Raw genomic sequence first — 25,919 nt, 5'->3', positions numbered from 1 at the left:
AAAAGAAAACTGCCTAAATGGTATTTGGAAAGAAGCCACTCAAATCCTGAAGTTAAAGCAGTTGGATATTGGATCCTTTTTCAAGAAGGAAATCCTCAGCTTGAGGGTTGTGATGAAGGCAGCTCTGCACTCTCTGCTCCAGATTTCATAAAGGTTTGATGATGTTTGAATAAGGTTACTGCGGAGGCCACATTCTTGTTCTTTGATTTGTGTAACAATCATTATGGGTGCATCAGGGTCTTGGAAAACAGGATCATAGTCAGGGAAAAGTGTTTTTTGCTGCACCTGGATTGGTATAACAGTCTCATTCTTTGGCTGTCGTATTACCACGCAGAGCCATAATCAGATTTAATGAGACGAGATGGCTGCTCACGCCATTACAGATTTACAATATTAAACTGCTGGCGGCAGCTGATGCAGACTAAAGGCATCATTTGGTTTTACCCAAACATAAAGCTGCAGGAGGAAAGGAAAATGGGTGAAAGGCGAGTTAAGTCACCAGACCAAATTTTGGTCTGAATTGCGGAAACTTACAGAAAACAGGAAAATGAACAGGCTCTCTGTTACAACCACCCACCCACGCCCACACACACATCCACACCCACACCCACACACAAAGGATGTGCACTAGATAGATACAAACTGAAAGCTTTATCTGAATTACTGATCTTTTAAGGCATGAAGTATTCATCATGTCAGTGATATCATTGGTGCAGAAAAGTAAAAAGCAGTTTTTATATGAAGAAAAGCATGCTTTTTATTTTCAAGTGATAACTATAACCAGATCATGGATCTTAAATAACAGTCACACTATATAATAGAGAGAGAGAGGGAGAGAAAGCGTCAAACCAATTTCCAAATGACATTACTTCATAAAGTGTGCCTTATTTAACTTCCAAAAAATCTTAAATCTTACTATGTTTTCTCCAACCGGTTTGTAGAGGAAAGACATAATTTAATTGCACTCGTGAGACAACAAGAGCATGACTTTGAGATGCTGAGTCACTCTCTGTAAAGTCTGTGCCCCCCACCCCCCACCGTCACCTCCTTACGTGTCTGCAGGAGAGATCAGACTGTGCTACATTCCTTCCTTCATGTCCTCAGTCCTGATTATATCCAGACACAATACATCTTGTTCTTCAAGGCTCCCAGCTTAGCACACAGACTGTTTGAGGTAGTAGTGTCTGAAGAGGGGAGGCAGGAGTTCACCATCTGAAATGTAGACATGTAGTTGTCATGGGGGTGCCTCTGTGATGATGATTTTACAGTGCACCATATGGTTTATGTTGAATTGTGTTGACATATGGTGCTGATTGGATAAAATAAAATCAGCTATACTTTGTATAGTTTTAGCCAGTGCTGAATTTAATCAGTCGGTGGCTGTGAACCAGAATATGGAAAATTGACATAAATCAATGATACTATGATTAGCAACCTGCAATCTGAGTTTGAGGACTCTACTGACATAAATTTCACCTTAATTAATGGGCTGAAAGCCAAATCATCAGGCGTATTAAATATTTGCACAATACCCAATATATAATGGATAAAATCAATCTTCAACCAATTGATTAAAAGACAGGTAAACATTGTGTCTGTCATGGATGAATGATAAAATGTAAACATCATAGGTCGCCAGATATCAGAATATCAGATGATCATTAAAGTCATCAGGATTCGTCCACTGAAAACCATGAATATCTGTAATAAATAGAAAGAGATATTTCTGTCCAGGCTAAAAGTGCTGTAAAACAGCATACCATTTGTCACCATCCCAAGTGGTATACTGCTGGCCTAGGGCAGGGGTTGGGAACTCCAGGCCTCAAGGGCCGGTGTCCTGCAGGTTTTAGATATCACTCTGGGTCAACACACCTGAATCAAATGATTAGTTCATTACCAGGCCTCTGGAGAACTTCAAGACATGTTGAGGAGGACATTTAGCCATTTAACAACAAATTTGCCATGTGTGGAACTAATAAAGGTTACATTATCTTATATTAAATGAGCTGTGTTGGCCTTTTGATAAATTCTTGGTTTTGTCACTTCTTGCAGTCACATGCAAATACGTGAACACACGTTTATGTTATTCTAGATTTAGTGATCTGAATTCTGAACTCAAATATATCTAATAATCTTCAAGCATAAATTTCATTTATTTATTTGTTTGTTTTTGCATACCTGTTCAAAACAATAAAATATATGCACACTTTAACTTTCTTATTCATTCTTTTGACTAATGCAGAACATCCCACAACACACAGAAGCAGACTGTAATAAAAACAGGACCTTCACAAACCCATTTATACTGCTGTTAGAAGCATAAGCTACAATTATAAAGCAAGAGTCACAATTATAAGTAGACTTTCTGGCACAAAAGGACAGAAAGCAAATCACCTTTCAGTCAACAGATGTCTACACCACTGGACCCTCTGAAAAACATCAGGCGATATATTATTAAATTCCAGTCCCAAGGCTCACAGAGGCCAGCATATTCAATAACTTTGCTTCTACAGTACCATGCCAACAACCTGTAATTTGTCATGGTATATAATTTCTTATGGTACCATCAGGCTATTTGCCAATTTAGCTTCGGCTTTTTTTTTTTACCTTTGGACATGGAGCCAGTCCACATAAATTCCTGGAGTTTTACCAGAGGTAGGATATTATAAAGACAGTACAAATCTCATTTAAATATGTCACAAACAGATGTGGGTCTGAGTTAGGACAAAAGAAAAGGAAAAGTAAGGAAAAAGAAAAACAAAGAAACTGCTCCTGGAACATTGCATTCAAAAGTTACCCATGCACACGTGCTGTTTAGGCTATGTCTGTTACTGTCTGTTGCAATCAGCAGGACTGACTATAACTTTCCTCCCTAGGATACTTCAAGCCTCACAAGTGTGCAAATGTCCCATAACAGCACTCCTGCAGGAACGTGCTGTTCTCCATTGCCCTCGAAAATAGAGAGGCTGTTTTATGAGGGAATATTACAGCCTGGAACAATATAGATCAGAGATCGGATAATGACTTTCTCATAAAGTAAACAAAAATCGAACTTGTACGTAGGTGCTTTGTTTTATAGAACAGATGATAAAACAGTTCATTTGGTAAGAAAGGTTTGTGAGACATATTCTGCTCTGTACTTACACAGGAGATCAACAGAAGCTATTCACAGTAAAACTAGCCTCTATGTCATTCCAACAGCAATATATCTAAAATGTTCCCCAGGTTTCCATCAGAGATGGTGGTGTAATAGTCAGCGGACATATAAAAGATTACTAAACAACATCAAACTAGACATAACCATCAATCTTATGCATAAGCTTTTTACAATGAATGTTAGGTTTTAAGAAAAGAAAGCTTGGCTCTATAAAAGGCCATTTGACAGACCATGAAAGGAAAGATGTAATCTGCATTGGCCCGTGGCTTTCAACCACATCACAGCACTCAGTTCAAACATTCCCTCCAAGCGCGCTGTCCCACAGAGTATGAGAGCACACAGGGCTTACGGTGGAAGGATCGATTTGTAAAGGGGGACCCTCCATCTGGGAAAGTGAGCATTCGGAGACAAAGGTTTCATGGTGTGAAAGCTCAGCATGTTCACTGATTTTGTAGCATCTTCAGGGAGAGTCCTGTAATGTTTGGACCAATGAGGATACATTTACAATCATTGCTTTTGTATCAAATTTGACTCCATCTTCACTAAATTTTATAATCTTTTCTCAAACCTTTCTGGTCAAGTGATACATCAGGCAACCGGTAGAGTCGTGTCCACCAAAGTTTTGGGGACACTTACTGGGCTCAAAGTAGATTTGTTCATTTCAGATACAGTTTCATTAAATTTTCAGCTTTATTCATTCACACAGCTTTGGATTTATTATAGTTGGTGAAATGGTTTTCTACATTCAAGATATTTAAAGTATTGGGACTTCTTTCTTAGGGTCTCTCTGGGCACTCCAGCTTCCTCCCACAGTCTAAAGACATCCTGTTAGTGATGTTAGGTTAACTGTTGATTCTAAATTGCTCATAGATGTGAATGTGAGTGTGAATGATTGTCTGTCTCTCTGTGTTAACCCTATGACAGACTGGTGACCTGTCCAGAGTGTAACCTGCCCCTCACTCTATGGCGGCTGTGCAACCCTAAATTGGATAACTGAAGAAGATGGATGGATGGATAGATTGATATGACCCTTGAAATTTTACTCAAAATGTAGTTTTTGAAAAAATTTTAATCATCAGAAAACAGATTGTTCCAGTGGTAACTTATTTCTTATTTGTTTGATTTTATATGTATTTTTGCTTCATAAAATGCGCCCAATTCTTTTCAAACTGAAATATTTCTGCAGGGTACCTTTCGACTCGCTCACTTTCTATCACCTACATCTTTGTGTGGTGATATCGAAACAAGACCCATATATAACTGCTAAGATATGCATCGTAAGTAATCATTGGAGTCTCACTGAGGAGGGAAGTTGCAAGTGTAATTTCACTGTTACTAACATGCGTCTCTTCTCTCCATTGGTTGTAATTCACCACAATTTTGCTATGTTTTGAACTTGCAGCACATTTGGTTTGTAACTATAGCAACATGTTGCACAGCAAGCTTGTACAGTTATGATTTTATCATCTGCACAGAAACCACTTCGCATGCGTCAAACAAAAAATGCATTAATTGGCTCTAGCGTGTAAATAACTCTTTCAACACCAAGGATTTCAACAACAACCAAGAGAAGTGACCAGTCTCGCTCCTACAGACTGCCAGTATTGTTGATACTTGGAACCTTTACAGGAATCTCTGCAATTATGAGAAAAACGAAGTACACCCCATGATTTAGAAACTTGTGGAACCAGCTTCAGCAGCAAGAACTCATAACTGTTTTCTGTATGACTTTTTCAGTTTACTGATTCGTCATGTTATTTGAAGCTTGCGGGCATTTGTCTATGTCTTAGGGTACCACCACAGCATTTCAATCATTGGTCATTACAACACCTATTCTTTCTTTTTTTCAAGCTGTTTTGTTGTAGATTTGCTGCTGTGCTTGGAATCATTGTCTTGTTGCATGGCCCAGTTTCATCCAAGCTTTAGCTTTCAGACAGATGTCAGCACATTTGGCTCTAAAACTATTTGGTGTACAGACGGCTTCTGTCATTATCTGGGTGGCTTTTAGCTCAGGTGGCAGAGCAGGTCAGCCAGTAATCAGAAGGTCGGTGATTCGATCCCAGGCTGCTTCCTGGCTGCATGCCAAATATCCTTGGGCAAGATACTAACCCCATGTTTGCCTACTGGTGGTGGTCAGAGGGCCCGGTGGCGCCATTGTCCGGCAGCCTCGCCTCTGTCAGTGTGCCCCAGGGCAGCTGTGGCTACAGTGTAGCTTGCCATCACCAGTGTGTGAATGGGTGAATGACTGAATCCTGAGTCCTTGGGGACTAAGTAAAGCGCTATACAAATGCAGGCCATTTACCATTGTCTTGGATCCAGCATTTTGTGTTTTTGGACTCCTAAGTTCCATTGTGCTTAATTATGTTGCTGAGTAATTAAGTTGAGTAAACCCAACATATGATAAAAAAAACATCATTTTAGTCTGTTTTCTGCTTAGTTTTCTCCTTTGTGCTTTCCTTTGTATTTAACTGCTGTGCATGGCTTTATAGCTGCTTACAGTTATTGTTTACTTTTTGTCTTAACCACCAATCTGTGTTAGTTTGATAGCCATGTTTCCTTGTGCCTTGTATTTGGTTTTACTTCCCATCTGTCTCTTTAGTTTGATTCAGTACACCTGTTCCTTGTTCCCTCTCCCTAATTACCTCTTGTGGGTATTTAAGCCCTCAGTTTGCCTTAGATTTTAGTTCTATGATACTGTTTGCTGTTTGCTTTCTTTCTTTATGGACTTTGTTTCTGCCCATTTTTGAATTCAAGCTTTGCTAAATAAAGGTCAGTTTATGTCACTCTGTCTGAAAAGCTGCATTTCTGTCCACTTTCCACACCAAAGTTCATGGTCAACTCAATGTGACTAGAGTTGCTGCAAAACAAGCCTAAATCATAATTTTTCATCCACTGTGCTTGATAGTTGGTATAAGGTGTGTGTACTGATATGTTGTGTTTGGGTTTTGCAAATGTACCACTTTGTAGTATGGCCAAACAATCTCTACTGTGGTCTTGTCTCTCCAAAGGACACTGCTCTAGAAGTCTTGTGGATTGTACAGATGCAACTGTGCAAACTCCAGTTATATTGCTATGTTCCTTTTAGAGGGATGAGGCTTTCTCTTGGTGCTTTTTCCAAACAAGCCGTACATGTTCAGGCCCACTCAGAGCAAGATCGTGGCATTGTGTTAACACACGCCGGAACAATCCAGAATAACAAACTACCAAAAGTGGTCAGATTTTTTGATGATTAGTTCATCGAGTGCATTTGATTAGCAGCACCTGGATGCTGTTTACCCTTTAAATTCCTTTGGAAGCAGTACATTTTTTCTGAGTCCCGTGAAACCTTTTTTTTTTTTTCCATTTTACTGAATGTAGCCTGTATTTTAATCTGTTCCTGAAGATGGATGTAGCCACCATGTTGTCACCCATTAGTTAGTGAAGTCCTGTTGTGAGGAGAAGAGAGGTGACTTTACACTGTTGCTGTTTTTTTTTTTTTTTTTTTTTTTTTTTAAATCAAGAAAGCATTTGGATTTCCCTCAGAGCAGCAAGCAGTCCCCAAACTTTTTTTGCACCACTTACTGGTTTAATGTTAGACAATGTTTTCATAGATTGGCTTTTAAGATGTCGTGGATAAATACAACAAAATAAAATGATAAGACCAAGAGAAAACTGTGGTATTTTATAAATCTAATAACAAACACAGCATCGCGGAGCATGACGTCCAAGTGGCACTGAGGAGAGTGAACACAAGGAAAGCCTCACCGGCTGCTGACCAGCTAGCAGGTGTATTCAATTCCATCTTCAATGAGTCTGTTGGGTTTAAGTCAACCCTGCTGGTAAACAGAAACTGTTACTGAAAGCAACCACACAGACACTACTGTACATTTTACTTGCAAGGGGAGCGTTGGAGAGCAGTGTTGTCACTATTAATTCTGACAGAGTCCCCTGGCGAAGTCTGTCGTCCCCGCATGCTTCAAAAGATCCACCATCATCCCTGTGTCCAAGAACAACAAGCCCTTATGCCTGAACGACTACCAGCCAGTTGCACTGACCTCAGTAGTAATGAAGGTGTTCGAGAGGTTGCTGAAGAACATCATCTCCTCTTCCATCCCAAACAGCACAGATCCGCCCCAGTTCACCTACCGACCCAAAAGATCCACACAGGATGCCATCGCCCATGTCCTGCACACCACCCTTAGCCACGTGGACAAGAAACAGGATAACTATGTGAGACTGCTGTTTGTTGATTACAGTTCAGCGTTTAACACAACAGTGCCCAGCAGACTGTTCACAAAGCTGAGGGATCTAGGACTCAACAGCCGTTTGTGTGCATGGGTGTTGGACTTCCTGACTGGCAGAACTCTGGTGGTGAGCATGGGTAGATGCGTCTCTAACAGCATCACCATCAACACGGGAGCACCACAGGGGTGTGTACTCTCGCCACTGCTCTACTCCCTGTATACTTCAGACTGTGTGGCCACCCATGGCTCCAACACCATTGTGAAGTTTGCTGATGACACAGTGGTGTTTGGCGCCACCTGCAACAATGATGAGGCAGCCTACATTGATGAAGTGAAGAATCTGGCATCATCGTGCCAGGATAACCACCTCCAGCTGAACGTCAGCAACACTTTAGCACCCACCTGCACAATGTACATTTCAGATTTTTAATTTAAAATATTCAGATTGTCTATTTTATTGAATTCATTTAATGTATAAAATTCACCTACTTGCTGCATACAATGCTACTACTGCAGATAATGTCCCCCATGTATATATTCACTTAATGTATATGAGGTTCTTCTCTCCCCTTTTGCACAGTCGAGGAGCGTGTCAGGATACATTTGACTGGGTGTTGTACTTGTATAACTCTGCATGTTTATTATTTAATGTGTCTTTTCACGTACCCTTTCAGCACTTTCAAATGATTTGTTCATATGTTCATCACAAGAAAAAAAATGCTGCTGGTGAAACAGGAAGGTGTTGCAGATATGCATTTTACCACATTGCACTCATCATGTGGGGGAGCAAAATCAGTCCAAACCTCAGACACTGCTTGTCTCTCCATGTGTTCCTAAATTTCAGTTCAGTTCTGGAAATTATATGACTTACATTTTCAAAAAAGTAGGTCATGGAAAGAGGTACTTTGTCATAAGCTGTGCATTCTCAGGGAAACCTCTGTGCCTTTCTGACTGCCCATGAGTGTGAGCTAGGAGCAAAGGAGTCACTGTGGAACAATTAATGAGGTGCCATGACATCCAAGTTTCAGAAGTGAAGGTCTAAAGGTCCTGTGGTTGTCCAGTTAAATAGAAACTACAGATGACTGAATCAGGCCATTCTACCTTCTGATCATCTACTACTGAAAATATACTGTATGAGAATGAGTCAAAGGCCAATGTTTGTTTGGTTGTTAAATCTCAGGAAGTGGTTTATGATAAAAGTTGCACAGTAGGTAGGTTTTTATGAACTACTTTCTGTTGCAGCATGACATGCAGCATGACATATATTATTACTATAGATTACTGTAGCTTCTGTGACTCTCAGAGTTCAGTTTTACCAGGAAAGAAGTGCTCTCTAGGATGTGGTGTTGCTGCATAACGGTTATCGACGAGCAGTTCTGACAGCATACTTCATGGAAAATAAGAATGAATGAGCAAAAGACCAAAATTACTTAAACAACTGTAGATGTTATTAATTTTCCACTTCCTCAAAGTTAGCTCTTACATGTGTTTGCTGAATCTGCATTTATTACAGTTTTTTGAAAGTGCAGTTATGCATTTTTTTTAAAAGATGTAAACTGAACCCGTCTCTTTTTCTCTAAAAACCAAGTCCTGACAGCTCACTCATCTTTTCCACAGGTTAAACCGTTCAAGGAGCTAAATGGTCCTGCAGAAAAAGTAGATACTTAATTAATTTTTTGTTATTACTTTGACCTTTTTGATTTTTCACAAGATGCAAGATGCTTTTCAGCCTCTATAAACAAGATAGCAGTACAATATTAAATACACTTTATATGATGCACATGATGAACTGATGAACTGCCTTAAATATCTAATCACCCAAGCAACTCAAATGAAATGCTGAAGTTCAAACTAAGTATCAGTGATTAGTGATTTAGGTGACTTTGAATGTGGTATGGTTGTTGGTGCCACATGGACCAGTCTGAGTATTTTAGAAATTTCCAACAGAACCACATCCAAAATTCAAAGGAAATGGTTCAAAAAAGATTTCCAGTAACCAACAGCTTTGTGGGTTAAAATACCAGTACAGAGGAGAATGGCAAGGCTGTTTTGAGCTGATAAGAAGGCAACAGTGACACAAATTGCTGCTTGTTACAACCAAAGTATGCAGAAGAGCATCTCTGAATGCATGACATGTTTGAAGCAAATGGAGGATCAAACCTGGTGCCACTCCTGTTAGGTAAGATCAGGAAAATTAAGCTATAATTTGAATGAATGTAATGAATGTTTTCAGGATTTCATTGAATCTGTGACATGAAGAATTATAGCAGTTCTGAAGGCAAAAAGGGTTCTGACCCAGTACCAACAAAGTTTACTTAATAAAGAAGGTGGTGAATGTATTTAGCGATATCTTCAAACTTCAAAAACAAATGTTTTGAAAGGAGGTCAGAGCATTTTAAATTCTTCTATAATTGCTTTTGCATTCATCCTCATGCTTTATTGTGCAATCTGTTGTACGAGATTATGAGTGGCCTGTAATATGAAAATTCTGAGACCTTGAAAAGAATACTACACTGTTAAGAGGCAGACATATAGGATATGAGTCATTGTGGCAAACGAGGAATTGTTAAAAGAAATGAAACCTAAGAAGTACAACGTGAAACACGCTGTAATAATATGTGTCTGAACTTGTGCTCTAAACAGTATGTCATGTGGCTCCTTTCATGTCATGATAGGTCTAAGTGTAGTCAAATGATGTATGACAAGTAAAGTATGGATACTTGTCTTTCCCTCTGACCCATTTTCCTGACAGCCTCTAGACCATCAACAGTCCTATAAACAATCCCACAAAGGTGAAATTTTCCACAGGTTTTTTTTAATACTTCATCAGTCTTCCTCATACTTTCTGATGTTTATCTCTCTCTCTTTTCTCATTTCTTGTTGAACTATTATTCTAAATAGGTTTGATCTACTTAGCCAAATGGAGTCACAGCTAGGTCAGTAAACAGCAGGTGTGACATTGATATATTAAAGCTATTAAGTGAGTAACCGAGCCAGTGATGTCACACTAAATCATAAAGAAACGGTGTAATGCCAGGTCTGCTGTAATACAGCACAACAAAACAGCAAAAGAAAGTTTTGAATTCATGGAAATTAATAAAAGATCACTTAAATGACCGTTGTGTTGCAGTTTTCATCTTGAGATTACAGTGTTGAGAGGCTTTTATAGCATTACCAGCTCAGTTCAGTCAAATGCAAATCATAGAGAAATCAGAGCAGAGCGCTTTGGTAGTAGTGTGGGTGGTCCAGGAGTGAAAACAAATTGTGTCACCATTTCTTTCTGAAAAACACAAAAAAGGAGACGCAAAGACTCGTTCGGGCACAAATGCACATAAAAACACACTCGTGCACCTCTTGTGTCTGATCACAGCTGTCAGGAATAGTCAGATAAGAAGTGCTCATCTGTTTTCTCCATTGCAAATTTTCATTTAATGATAAACACAGACTGTCTGCTTCTTCTTCCACCTCGGGGCAGACCACTCTACAGATACACACTCTATTGTTCTCACTCTCATCCTCTTTATCCATGTCCTCTGTGTCCACCATTAATTCAAATGCCTGCAGATACTGACATTTTATTCTCGCAGCTGAATACTGAATGCCAAATACTCAGAATACCAGTTTCATTTATCCTCTGTGGGAGCAATCTACTCAAGGCTTCCTGTGTAAAAATGGAATCTGGGGAATCGGGCAAAGAGAAACCTGGCCCTGATAAAAGACATTCACAGTGCAGGTATTCCTGCTATGCAGAAAAAGGTGACAGTAGTCTTTCTTTAAGAATAGTTTTATGAAATCCCCACATTGCAAAACAAAATTAGTAGATGATGTTGGGAGCAGAGGAAGAATTCAAGGATTTTGGCCTCATATTTTCACAGAAGAAATTAAACACATGTCAATTGCCCCTTTTGAAATAACGTAACGCTAACTTCAATCTGTTTCCCTGATCTAAAACCATGTTTTAGCCACTGTGGCTTATTTTACTGTAACTATCTTAAATCTAAATGTAACCTAACCTTACTTTACTTTATTGATTTATATAGCACTTTTCACAGGAAAAAAACTTCTGCTTCACAATAATATAAAACAGATAAACATAAAACAGCACAATCAAACTTACAGCACCTTAAACCAAACCTTCTAGAAAAATGTCATTGTGAGGACACACACGGACAAAACACATGGAATCAGAAGTAGAATGGAAAACAGATCTTAAAAAGACTATAGAGAAGGGATAACAGTGGTCAGAGGACAAAGCTAAAAATCTAAGAGGTTTTCTATGAATCTGCCTGTATGGTAAGAACGACTTTTCCCATTTGAACTTCAAAATTTCTATTAAAAGAATTGATAAATGGAAAATAGAGAGAAACTCTGCAAATGAGCCTTCACAAAAATAAAGGTGAATCCTGAACTCAGCAGTCTAAACACAGCAGATCATGACCCAGTGTGACATTGTCAGACCAAACCAGTCCTAACTTCCAACATCTGGCACTTCGATCATTTCACACAGCCATAACGGGGGTAACAGGAAAATCTAAATATCAGCTTTCCATTCCTATTAATTACATCTGACCCTTACTTTGCCCTCTTTGAAGAGGGCTGATGTATTAGTCTTATGGTAGCTACTTTTAGACCTTTTTTGCACCACCGTGAAAGCCTAGACAACACTCTTTCACTGGTGTGTTTATGTTTCCACGCTTTCTGACCGACATGCACCTCTTTTAGAGGTGTACACTCTATTCAGATCACCAGATCTGTGTGCTCAGACAGATGGACTGATGGGGAGATACTGTGCTCTGCAAACGTATTCTGTGCATGCATGCATGCATGCATGCATATGTGTCTGAGAGACAGCGCAGAAGGTTATAAACTATGGTTTGTGTAGATCTCTCTGTTGTATGTGTTGGTACCCAGAGACATTTTACATTTCAGTCAGATTTTAAATTATGTAAATAGTTAAATCAAAAAGTGTCTTCGCTGATGAAAAACTTTTCTTTTGTCTTTTTTAAAGCGATGTTAATAGCACGCACAAATCTCCAAGGAAGCCTAAGAAGAGGAATAGGTAGTGTTCTTTTTTGAATCTGTCTAAAAACCCCAAATCCAAACACAGAAGTGTTTATGGAACTATTCATCTACTTTTCAATGAGTTCGGTTAGTCAAACTTGGTTGGAATTACGTCAAAGAACTTTAAAGAACTTTAAAGAGTAAATTATTTGACTTTTCTAATTCATTCTGTACTGTGAAGGCCAAACATCGAAGTGAAGTAACACTCACCAAAATACACTTTTTCTGGAGTGTGTTTAAGTTAAAAAGCAGCTCTGTTTTAATGCAATATATAGGTAACATTAACTAGCTTGATATATGACTGCTTTTGTGTGTGAGAACAGAAAGTCTGATCTATCCAAGTATAAGAGGAATACCTTCTCTACTTGACATGCTTTATCTAAGAACATGTGACTAGATAAAGAGGTCATCCTACCCATGAGAACATGTTCAGTAATTACAATGTGGTTTACACCTCCTCGCTTTTGACAGGTTCTCTTGAAATGCCTGATAAATAGCACAACTTAAGACTTGGAAGCTTTTAGTTCCCAGTATCACTTTTCTTGCAAAAAAAAAAAAAGTGGCTCAACTGTTTTGTTGGAATTCCCATCTTCTCGTTATACTGGTTTAAATCTGATACATCTAAATATGAATTCCATGTCGAGAGCGGATAGACAGCATATGTTTTTCAGATCGAAATGGTCCAAGAAGAACAGAAAAACACGATGGAGCTGACATAATTTATGCATTCAAGGCTCAGTTAAATGCTTCGTCTCTTTGCTCACTCTTTTTTGTGGGCTGTGTTATTCGAATAGAGGCTCGTTTTTAGCACGAGACACCTGTGTGTCTGTATGCGTGTGTGTGTTTGTGATTGTGTGCACGCATGTTTTTTAGGTAATCAGTCAACAATTACATATATTCTGTCTCGTCATGCTTTCACTGCGTACTTTTAGTCCTTCTACATCCACAGTAACTAAGTGTGATCTTACTTGTGGGTAACTGAGACCCCCCCAAAAAACAGTCCAACAAAGCATAGCCTTATAGCAATAGAGCAAAGAAGCACCAAATGTGCTCAGGAGCTGATGCCTGAGAATTACAGCTCATTCTTTATGAGCTGTTAAACAAGCAGAAGCGAGGTAAATCGGCAGAAGATCATATGTCTGAATCATAGGATCTAATATCTCCCGAAGCTTTGGTCAGTGCGGTAAGACTGACTGTTAGATGACACATGCAAGCCAAAGTTTGCATCAGAGAATGATAGTCTGCGGTGGGAAAGTGAACTTTCTTATATATATATATTTATATCTAATGTGTCCAGCACACACACAAACACATGATTTCATTTCAAAGGCTGTGCACATAAAAGTCCTTAGCTTGCCACTGAGATTGTAGTGTGATAGGAAAAACATATTTTCTTGTGTTTCACTGCAGTACCATCATATGTGCTCATTATATATAAATATTTATTCTGCACTGACATGCTTAAGTCTTTCTCTTATCTCAAAAGTCATTTTCAGGGCTTTCCTTTTTAATGTGCTGTCATATGGAAAGCACATGAATTATGGTTTGTGTAGATCTCTCTGTGACTAACAGCACTAAAGCAATTACATTAAGAAAAGGGGGAAATGGCTTGCAGTGACTTGTGTGCCAATCAGCTAAAAGTGTATTCACCTTTGGAAAAAATCACTTTACTTCTTTGTGATTTTTCTATTTTTTGTTAAAGTTAACTTAAAGAGAACATGTCAAAGTCAAAGTGAGCACAGTCTGACTCGGACAAAAAAATGCTTTATATAAACTATATGTGCACCTGAGAATGCTTTTTATTCTCACTCTTCTTTCACATTCTCCCTAGGCCTTACCCGCAAGCTGTCTATTTGTGTAGCATTAGTTTTCCATCTGCAAAAACTCTGCAAAAGCTCAGAACACATTAAAATGAGTATGTGACTTTCATTCAAAATCATTCATGCAGGCTCAAAACCAACAGCTGATGCTCTCGTCAGAAACCTTTACAAGACTTTCGTAGCAAGCTGATTCTTTGCAATGCCACAACCTGACGTAGACCACCACTAGACATCAAATTTAAAACACATTTAATATTTATTTTCATAATTCACATAATTATCCTAAAATTGTATTAATTACAAAGACCTGTGTAATTAAGCAGTTTGCAGTAAGGCCTCTTCAGTTTAGCATTAGCAAATAGGAAAATGCAGTTCTATATCTTATCTCTTCATCACGAGAAAGGAAACTTGCACTACAGATTGCATCTTAAGCAGAGTAACCACTTCTACATGTGACTCATTTGTTCTGTTGTTTGAGATTAAAAATGAGTGTCAACATAAAGACTTCAAAATGACTAGCAATGTAGACTAGGTCAAATGGGCTGTTAGAAAACTAATTTATGTGCGAATATAGAGATTAAAACTCTTCTGTTATGGTAATGAAACTTCAGTCCTTTTTCTGATGCCTCACTCTGTGCCATTAAATATCAAAAACAATCTAGTAGTTCAAAATTAGTTGAGCAAATTGTGGGTGTCCTTTCCATTGTTAGACTGGGCTGTGTAGGTTCTTTGTCATCTAGGCCATCCGGCTCTCAGATGCGAGGTAAAACGTCTTCAAGAACCTACACAGATGTCAAGCTGTCTTCAAGTGTTGTTTTGCATTGTGCTTATCTATTGTCTGTGAGGGTGTGGACGTGAGAAAACACACTTTCTAAACCCTCACCACCGTTAGTAGTCTATCGTTTCAAAGCAGCCAGAACTAGAACCTAAGAGCACAAAACTCAAATCTTTTCTTTGCTTTTTTGTTGTTGTTCTTTAATGACAAGAAACAACGGAAGTTATTCAGAATTCACATGGTTTAATTTATAAAGACGTAAAAATAGTAAATAAATAAATCCACAAAATATTGCACACAAAAGTATGTTGTAAAGCCTGTGACTTATTTGTTTAAGGGCCAGTGACACATAATTCCAAGTAGTTTAGTCAAGTGTGCATGTTTTACCAGGAATGTGCTTATTTTTGGCACCTTTCCACCTCACTGGCTAAGACATATTCTCATTAAACTATAAAACTGCTGTCTTTATTTGGATAGCAAGCTACCAGCTTCATTTGCATGTCGCTGAACAAATCTCAAGCTGTCCATTTGTCCGTCCATCCCTCTTCTTGTTCCCAGTTGTTATGATTTCTTTGGACTGTGGATGTCAGACAGGCTAGTGCAAACTCTAAACATAAATGTGAGGCCAACACTTCTTGCTGTGAGGTGATGGTGATGGAGCCACCTTGAAGAAAAGAGACTTTTTTTTGTAATAAAGTGTAACATGCGTCTAAATTTAACTAAAGAAAGATTAATATGTAAGCACAAACATGAGAAAGTTAATGGAATGAATGAGTCGAGTCAGTGTCACACTGGTATGTGTCTCAGGCCATAAACTTCTGTTCTCATATGCGATTTCAGATAAATCCACAGTTTGATCTATTTTGACTGTTCTAGCAATGTCTGTTTCCCTGTCTGTTCATTTTATTGTTGTCCCTTTCCTTTCTTCTTAATAAACATGTAATTTGCACTTTGATTGATGGTTGCTATTACATTCCCTCTTTCCTTGCTGCTATGTCCAATGACTAAACCAGCCAGTCCTCTCAGCCCCGTGGTCCTCATAAAAGTGACGGGCTAACGGTAAAGGCCCTGTTCTAGCAAGCAAGTTCCTCTTCGCATCTCCTCCTGTGATTCCCATTACTGCCCTGGACTCCAGGAGCTCACGTCCCAAAACTTGTTCACTCGTTTCCTTCTCATCTTTCCACATCTTCTCTTTTTGTCCAACACATTAAAACCTTTTTGTGCATCATTCAAAACAATGACAATAACATTTATGGCCAAGATATAAGACAGACATACTTGAGTCTAGACTGAGGAAGTGATGTAACAGACACAATGTGGTCAGTAAGCTGCATACTTTTAGGCTTGACTACACTGTGAAAAAGAAAGTAGTTATAATTATTGCTGTTTTAATCTTTTCTAATCTTTAATCTGTTTGTTGCTGAAGTTTATTCTGATGCTTGATACTGAATCCTTTACTTGAAGCACTGAGTGCATTTTCTGTATCTGTTAAACCCACATGTTATAAATAGACACACAAATTGCATTTTACATATATAACACATACATTTATCTTACAAATTGTGGCATACAAAAAAATCTTTCTTCACTGTGCTGGCTTACGTCTGCTAGCTGATCTCCTTTCCTCTTGCATGCTATGCTACTGACTTGTTCCTTCTTCTGGTAGCTCAAGGGTCACATTTCAGTTCAAGTTCCACGGACCACGCTTTCAAACAAATCCTATTTTTATCCACTTTCTTATGACATGATAACATCAGAATAATGTCACTTTTGAGGTTGCGCGACCGAAACTGAGGCTCCTCTGAGATAGGCATGGCACTGAATATAAAATGTGAATAGAGATCTTCACTGCTTTGGGTATTACCACAGAGGCATCCGTGGCTAAATTATTACCACTGATGTTATTCATATACAAGCTCCATTTAACTCAATTACAAGTTAACCTGTGGTCACATATGTACTTATGAGGTGATTTTCTTGAATTCATGTTTATGGAAATGAGAACTCGGGTGAAATTATTTGTAACAGAAAGTTAATAATAGTCTTGACTTGAAAAAGCTACAAAATAAAGACATACATCAATATGACACAATACATCTACATTAATTATTGAATTACACATTGTACAAAAACTCATCTGTTCTTTTATGAAAATGCAACTTTTCTCAGGTTCTTGAGATGTTAAACGGCATGGTTCAAACCCACATTATTTGCATATGCAAATTACTCAGATACGTCCTCCTCTCACTGATACAAGGAAGTATTTAAAGACAGAAACTATGAATGATCTGTGCCACTGCTCTTCAGTAACTAAGCTGAACTGTCACCTCACCATGTCTGTCCACTGTATACTGGCTATACTCATCCTTGTGATGACTCTTGATGATCAAGGTATGTGTTGTTTATAATTTATTTTTTTTATGTGGACTATTACAGACATGAGGGCTTGCATTTTACAGACAATGCTTGACGATGAATCTATTTACCTGGGTATTTCTTCTTTTCGTCTCCCAGTTTACTCGGGGAAGATCATTGGAGGACATGAGGCTGTGCCACATAGCAGGCCATACATGGTGCTTTTGGAGATAAACATGTCAGATGGTCAAAAAAAGCACTGCGGTGGCTTCCTTCTGAATGAGGATTTTGTGATGACTGCTGCCCACTGTCACGCTAAGTGAGTTCAAGACATGTACTTACCTATCAACTGAGATGACACCAAAGTCTGCGTCCCTGACAGAATTTTTATCCATAATAAAGCTAAGAAGACGCATTAAAATTTCAAAACACCTTAATAAGTAATATCGATGCGTGATAATGATATGATAATGTCAACAACAGTGATTAGTAATGTTTGTTTTCTGAATATAATACCCTGACAGAAACAGTCATCATTTCATTCATAAATTATATTTTCACATATATATATATTTTTTATTTCAGGTCTTACACAGTCTTACTAGGAGCTCACAATGTGAATTCAAACAGTGAAATACAACGCATATCTGTAGAACAAGCATTTCCACATAAACACTTCAATGCAACTTCCCTTGTGAATGATGTAATGCTTTTGAAGGTAAGAATATCATCACACAGAAAATTCATATTTATTTACTATTAGCATTGTTTGTTTATGAAAACACATATTTACCACATTGTGTAATTATATTGAAAATGTTGTTTTAGTAAATCTGCACTGAAAGAAAACAACAAAAATCCCATATTTTAATTTTCATGTATATATCTTTCTCTTTTTTAAAGTTGAGCACCAAGGCAAACTTCAATGAGAATGTGAAACCTATTCCTCTGGCAGGCCGTGATAATGGTATTTTGCCAAAATCTTGTATACTCTCTGGCTGGGGGCGAACAGACAAAAATGGTAAATATATGTCTCCCAAGCTCATGGAAATCAGTGTTACACTGATTGACAATAAAGAATGTGCTATAGAAAACTTCTACTGCTCTCAGGGAGACACAGGTCCAGCTGAGGTACATACATTTCTTTAATTATGGACAATCAAACTCTATGGTAATAACTTCACTATTCACTTTAAGCATCGGGTGTGTATATACTTTCAGGGAGACTCTGGTGGTCCATTGGTGTGTGAAGATGGAAAGGCATTTGGGGTGGTGTCCAGTGCAGTCACACCACACTCAGGTGGCTCAGATATCTATAGATACTCGAAGATTCCTGACTCTAGAAACTGGATATTTTCAACCATTGGAAATGCCATGATAAAGGTGTAATGCTTATGAAAGCAGGTTGTTTAAACCACAAAATTTGGTTTCACTGTTTGTGATCAAAAACTGATCATTGCAATGCTAATGTGAGTATGGTTTTGTTGGCTTTGCAGGGATTTAGATAGAATAGAGTTTATTTTAATATAACTGCAGGAAAAAAAAGGGGAAAAAAAGTTACATTTGCATTTCCAAAAAGTTATATTTGCACACAGATTAATCATGACTTGAAATCTAAATTTTTTTTCAAATACCATTAAACATTAAATTCTGGCATTCTCTCGGCATGTGTGTGTGGTGTAATCTTTTTTTTTATTTTTTTTTTTTTAAATTTAATTAATTCAAATAAAATGACAACACTGCCTCCTTGTGTAAAACAGGTACTATTACATTACAGTCTCACCGCTCATTTCTTAAATTCAGAGTTATAAAGGCCTTTTCATTTATGGGTTTTAAAACTAATTGACTATGCAAGACCAATAACGTTATTTTATAAGTAACTGACAAAGTGGACAAGTGACACTGAGAGCATATGGTGCCATTTCCAATAAAAACTAACATCATTTTGTCATTAAATACATTCAGTTATCAAATAAAGTAATTTATTACCACTCCAGAGCTCGTTAAAGTAAATTAAAATAATTCCATTAGATTTATTTTTTGTGTAGTAGAACTGAAGTGTCTTTGAATACTTTGTAAGTAAGGAAATGCAACACTGAACATGATTTTCTTTTGTTTTTTTTAATTCACACAGACAACCGTATAGGAAATGTATTAAAATATTATAAACCAACAAGACAAAAGTTGTCTAAATTATTAAATTGCTAATGTTAGGACAGAATAACCCTTTTGTTGGTCAGCAGTTATACATCACCTGTAACAGTAATGATCCAAACTACACATATTTTAGGCCTGATATAATGCTTAAATATAAGGCTTAAATCAGGCCTAATATGGTATGGAACACATAACAAAAGGCATTTGTATTAAAAATATCAAAACCATATCGTATTATCTGTATCACACTGTATTTTGAGTTTTAGTTTTGGTATAGAATAAATTATGATAACCATTTAACTAGTTCATATCCTAAATTCAAAAGTTGCATAGACATCGTTTATTTTTTTTAAATGTATTTGCACACATTAGGCTGCTTGGGATGTGACCCGTGATGCACTGAGTGTTTCTTCTTCACTCAACATTGTTTTTTCACTCACTGTGTGTACACACCTCTTTGCATCTAATTATTAGTTAATCTCTGGCTCTCTTCAATAGTGTGTCTTTGTCTTGTCATCCTCTCATCACCCCCAAACGGTCGGGCCCTCCCTGAGCCTGGTTCTGCCACAGGTTTCATCCTGTTAAAAGGGAGGTTTTCCATGGCAGTATCACCAAAGTGCTTGTATTTTCTTAGCTAGTACAGCCATGTTTACCTGCTCCCTTAGATCTGCCACCAAGCAGCTCCTTAAGTTGCCAAAAACCAAGCATAAATTTAGAGGTGACCGTGCTTTCCCTGTAGCTGCTTCAAAGTTGTGGAATGATCTGCCCTTACAGATTAGGCAGACTTCTTCTCTTTCTGAGTTTAAGACTCTTCTTAAAACATATTTATTTAGTAAAGCCTTTGACACATTTTGAGAAGTTGACTCTATTTTTCTATTTTCAATTTTTTTTTTTTTTACCACGTTTGATTTTATTTTCTGTTTATTCTATTTTTATACGTACAGCACTTTGTGAACCCTGGTTTATTTTAAAGTGCTTTATAAATAAAGGTGGTATTGAATATGCATATTAGCTGCCTAGCTGTCGAACTCAAATGCAGGTCTACTTTTTAGATGAAATAGTGAAGTTATCTAAAGTGAATGGAAGTTGCAACAGTTTAGTCCACAATCTTCACACAGTGGCTTCCTGTGGTGATGACGTGAAAACCTCAAACTTTAATCCCCAGCTCGTGGTGCAGCACCCGTGTTGTCCTCTCCACTTTCAACTCCTAGTGCAAAAGATGAAAATGTAAGAAGGTAATCCAAAGAGGACATCAGAATACTACACACATTTGCAACCCTGCTGACGATCATCTCAATAAATAATATTCAGTCCAGTTTTTCCAAATGACCTCTCTTTACTGATATGAGAATTTCTTTTTTTGCATAAAAAGTGAACAGGTGGAGGAATAACTTACTGATTAAAAGTCATGACTTTTGCAAAATCTGTAAAATATAGTAAGAAATTACTACTTAAGAATCTCGTCTCTCTGTGTTTTATATCTGTGGCCACACATTTTTACCACAGTCATAGTTTCCTGCTGTAAAGATACGAACACTTTATAAACTAACTATGCAAAACACATGTTTACATAGAATATGACAAATACACTACTTAGCTATAAAATTACACTTTGTATAAAAATTCATTTGTTGACTTCTGAAAATACAGCTTTCTGGAGGTTTTGAACATTTCTGGTTTAAAGCTAAATCATTTGCTTGTGCAAACTACTCAAAAAAAAACCCAACAACAACTTCCTGCTCTAACTGATATGAAGAAGCATTTAAAGACAGAAACTGACTGTGACTGATGCCACTGCTCTTTAGAAACTCAGTAGAATTGTGACCTCACCATGTCTGTCCACTTCCTGGCCTTACTCGTGCTTGTGCTGACTCTTGAAGAACAAGGTAGGTGGGTTTTTTTTTTGTGTGGCTTGCATTTTATAGCATTTGACAGACAATGCATCATGATGGATCTATTTAACTGAGTATTTTTCTTTTTGTCTCCCAGTTTACTTGGGGAAGATCACTGGAGGCCATGAGGCTGTGCCACATAGCAGGCCATACATGGTGCTTTTGGAGAGGAACATGTCAGATGGTCAAAAAAAGTACTGCGGTGGCTTCCTCCTGAATGAGGATTTTGTGATGACTGCTGCCCACTGTCACGCCAAGTGAGTTTCATAAATGTATTTAATTATGAGGCCAAAAACTAGTTCATGGAGACCCTGACATAAATTCTTATCCATAATAAAATTAAGGCTCACGCAAAAACATTTGTAAATTTGTAAATAAATCGTATCTATATGTACCACGATATCAGCAATTGTGGCTATTCAATTGTTTTTTACCATTTCAGGTCTTACATAGTCGTAGTCGGACTTCACAATGTTCGTTCAAGTAAAGAAACACAACGCATATCTGTGGAAGAAACATTTCCACATGAACAGTTCAACCCAATTTCCTTTGTGAATGATGTAATGCTTCTAAAGGTAAGAATGTCATCACACAGAAAATATATTTGTTTTCCATTTGCATTTTTCTTTTATTACAATATCTTTTTTTAATTTACTTCATTCATTTGTATTACAAAATGCTGTAAAAAAAAAATCACATTTTGATATCTGTTTTTTTCCTTAAGTTGAGCACCAAGGCAAACTTCAACGAAAATGTGAAACCTATTCCCCTGGCAAGTCGTGATAATGGTACTTTGCCAAAATCTTGTATACTCTCTGGCTGGGGGCGAACAGACAAAAATGCTAAATATATGTCTCCCACACTCATGGAAATCAGTGTTACACTGATTGACAATAAAGAATGTACTATGGAAAACTTCTACTGCTCTCAGGGAGACACAGGTCCAGCTGAGGTACATACATTTCTTTAAATATCATGTGGACAATCAAACTTTATGGTAATAACTTCACTATTCACTTTAAGCATCGGGTGTGTATATACTTTCAGGGAGACTCTGGTGGTCCATTGGTGTGTGAAGATGGAAAGGCATTTGGGGTGGTCTCCAGTGCAGTCAGACCACACTCAGGTGGCTCAGATATCTATAGATACTCGAAGATTCCTGACTCTAGAAACTGGATATTTTCAACCATTGGAAATGCCATGATAAAGGTGTAATGCTTATGAAGGCAGGTTGTTTAAATTTCATCTTTTGCTTTTGCTGTTTGTGTTTGAAAATTGATCACTGCAATGCTAATGCTAAGTTTGGGCTTGCAGGCTTTGTACAGATCTAACTTTGATGTCTCCACAGCAAAAGCTTTGTCAGAAGAAATGAGAGTGTCAAGGTTTTTTATAAGGTTCTAAAAGGAATTTCTAAATTTGTATTTGCAACAACTCGTTCATTCCACACAGATTAAATATAACCCTAAATCTAAAATTAAACTGTAGCAGTGCATAAGGTGTAATTTCAACTGACATTTGATAGTGTATTTGATTACATTTAAATTTGTTATATGTGCCATATTTTTTCAAATAATAAATTCTGACTGTCTCTCGTTATATGTGTGCAGTTCTTTCAAATAAAAAGACAGCATTTCCTCCCTGTGAAAAATAGTGCCCTTATCTTGAATTCAGAGTTGCAACTGTCTTTCTACTTGCAAGCTTCAAACTTATTCAGTTTTGGAAGACTTGAAACCAGTAGAATTTCATTAATTCTATCTTGGAAAGAAAAGACCCCCTAGGGCAGCGGTCCCCAACCTTTTTTGCGCCACGGACCGGTTTATGCCCGACAATATTTTCACGGACCGGCCTTTAAGGTGTCGCGGATAAATACAACAAAATAAAACTAGTACCGGTACCGAAAAAAAGAAGATTTATTCATAACACACGTGAAAAGACCCAGGAAAACAGAGTTAACGATAAAAACGATAACAAAATAACACTGAAAACAGATAAAAACCCTGAAAACTATACATTTCACACCTGAGCCTCAACTCTCGCGACCTGGTACCAAACGACTCACGGACTGGTACCGGTCCGAGGGGACCGCTGCCCTAGGGGGTCCATTGTCCCTCTCAGGGGGTTACTCCCACGGGGTTTAACTCTGGGACTCTCCACCATTTGACCCTAGAACTGAAGAAGCTTCTCCGATGAGAGGTGAAATGTCTTCAAGCAACTTAAAGAAGTCCAGACGCTTTTCTTTCCAAGCTCCTTGGACTACAATGACCTGGATGACTGAGAACCTTCACAGACATTAATTCTATCCCCATCACAAAACAAATGTGGAAGTCTCTTTACAATTGACTCTGTATTGGAATTTATTTTATTTATGTATTGGTCACATTGTTGCTTTGGTGCCACTGGGTTTTTAGCATGTCTGCTTCACACTTTATTCAGGAAGTTGGGAGGGAGCATTCACGCAGGAAGAACCCAAAATGTTGTGAGAATCCCACAGTTAGTGGAATCCTTTGTTAGATCCAAGGTGTTAACGAGAGAGACTTTATTAAAAGAAATAGTTACTCTTAAAGCGAATCAGTCGACTTCAAGGCTTGGGAGTATTTTTATTTTAGCAGTCTCTAACAATGTTTAAGAGGGTGGTACACCTCAAAGTTTCCAAAGACAGAAACAGAGCAGAACATTAATTAACAAAAGGATAATCAGTGTAGTTCATTTCACCCAGCAGTGGTTTTATAGTTAGGGGTTTAGGCTGATTGTTGGTTCTCTTGGTTTGTTTAAACAGACCATAAGAATTTTTTTTAAGTGATAGGTTATCAGAAACTACATTCTGTTTTTGTTTTTTGTTTTTTACAACTGAAGCAGAGGAAATTGTCTCTGACATTAATCTAAAGATCCTATTTAACACATCTTTGCATGTAGCCAAGCAATACTGAGATGCAGAAAATATAAACAAACAAGCTACAGCTAAAATCCTACACTGGTGCACCAAAATAAATGTGAAACACCTTAAGCATATAGTACGAAGAAGAAGGTACTAAAGCAAAGGTGGCCCAAAATAAATCTATAAATAGATGAATCAATGATACATTTCTCCCCAGTTTAATTGTCTTCTTATTACTAAATTAATAAATCATTATGTTTTAAATTTTTTTCCCAAATAATTAAATTCATTTTCATTTATGTGACTCTTAAAACACTAGATTAGTGAAAACTTAAGTAATGATACATTTGCTTCAAACATAGAACAGCATAAAGCAGTAATTAGTCATTGCTGATTATCTACAAAGAGGAAGCAGTAAGGGTGCAGCACAGTATCTCGCTGTTTCATAATTACCAGAGTATTACTAAATTAGTGCATCCCTTCAAGGAAAGTACATTGAGTAATTTCCCCGTAACTTTAAAAGTTTAATCATGATATTCCTGAAGGTCAAACATACATCACTGGTGAAACTAACTGTGTTATCTTTTAAACAAAGCATCTTTCAGTGGTTAAGATTATAAAGTCACTCTAAATAAAACAAAATGTAATTTAATGAAACTAAATATTTAACACTTACAATGAGATTTAGGACTGCTGACGTCCTTGATTGTGGTTCAAAGCCACATCATGGCTCATGCAGTGCACAGTCACATCTTACAAATAAACATTCAAAGACTGAAACAGAAAGTATGTGCACTGCTGCTCTTTAGTATTTCAGTTGGGATCTCACCACCACCTTACACTCATCTTTGTTGCTGTAGGTGCAATTTGATGCGACTCATAGAAGAAAACCACACAAACACACAAAAGGATGGTGCCAGAAATTCTTACTCATAATTTTGTTGTGTAACTATTAGTAATTATTTATTCTTAGTCCCTCACCCTCACCCCATTATTTTTCCTAATTCCAAACCAAACAAACACATTCTACTCTGAGCACACAGGCTTTTTTTAAATACCAGTGCACCTTGTCTAGCAATCACATTCACACTCACAGGTGCAATGGATACAACTTTCAGCATCTTATCCAAGGATTCTTATAGATGCAGACTGGAGTATGTGGAAATTAAACCACCAACCTTCAATTTGGTAGACAACCCAGACCACCACCTGAATGACAGCTGCCCATGTTAACATGCACATCATGTGCATTTCTTTTAAATCACCATGGACAAACAAACAATGCCACTTTTTTAAAGCAACACTACATGCAAAATCCAACATTGCTAATGTTTATATTTATTGATTGCACGTGATTTTTATAACTACACTTAAACCAAAGTGTATAACTTTCATGACTTAATGCTGTTTATCTCTTGTTTTGTAGAGGCCATTTTTTTCAGCATGCTTTTATATATGATATATAATAAATTACTGCACTGTGCATCTTCTTTGAGACTAGCAGAGAACAAAGAATCCACAGTTTGTTTTGAACCAGATTTTTAAACAATAAACTGCATTTTCTCAGCACATCCAGGCATGTATGCTTCTCTATGTATGCACAA

General features: G+C 37.6%; 2 protein-coding genes across 2 annotated transcripts; both read left to right on the top strand.

The window, feature by feature from the left end:
- Positions 1–9,498: 9,498 nt before the first annotated feature.
- LOC146680086 (granzyme B-like) lies at positions 9,499–19,056 on the top strand. Its single transcript, XM_085448263.1, has 6 exons — positions 9,499–9,559; positions 17,206–17,427; positions 17,551–17,710; positions 17,977–18,109; positions 18,295–18,522; positions 18,613–19,056. The coding sequence occupies exons 2-6, from the start codon at positions 17,253–17,255 to the stop codon at positions 18,778–18,780; spliced, it is 864 nt and encodes a 287-aa protein (XP_085304389.1). The 5' UTR covers positions 9,499–9,559; positions 17,206–17,252; the 3' UTR covers positions 18,781–19,056.
- A 2,292-nt stretch (positions 19,057–21,348) lies between these two features.
- Positions 21,349–23,034, top strand: LOC146680085 (granzyme G-like). The gene is made up of 5 exons (XM_085448270.1): positions 21,349–21,434; positions 21,538–21,697; positions 21,883–22,015; positions 22,165–22,392; positions 22,488–23,034. Exons 1-5 carry the CDS (start codon positions 21,380–21,382, stop codon positions 22,653–22,655), a joined length of 744 nt encoding a protein of 247 aa, XP_085304396.1. The 5' UTR covers positions 21,349–21,379; the 3' UTR covers positions 22,656–23,034.
- The last annotated feature ends 2,885 nt before the right edge of the window (positions 23,035–25,919 follow it).

Source organism: Copadichromis virginalis, linkage group LG23, assembly GCF_057382275.1.
Source record: "Copadichromis virginalis isolate Kocher_CV1m ecotype Utaka linkage group LG23, C_Virginalis_male_GT1.1, whole genome shotgun sequence".
Classification (NCBI taxonomy): domain Eukaryota; kingdom Metazoa; phylum Chordata; class Actinopteri; order Cichliformes; family Cichlidae; genus Copadichromis; species Copadichromis virginalis.
Note: the sequence above shows the minus strand (reverse complement) of the source record. Positions and strands in the feature narration are given on the sequence as shown.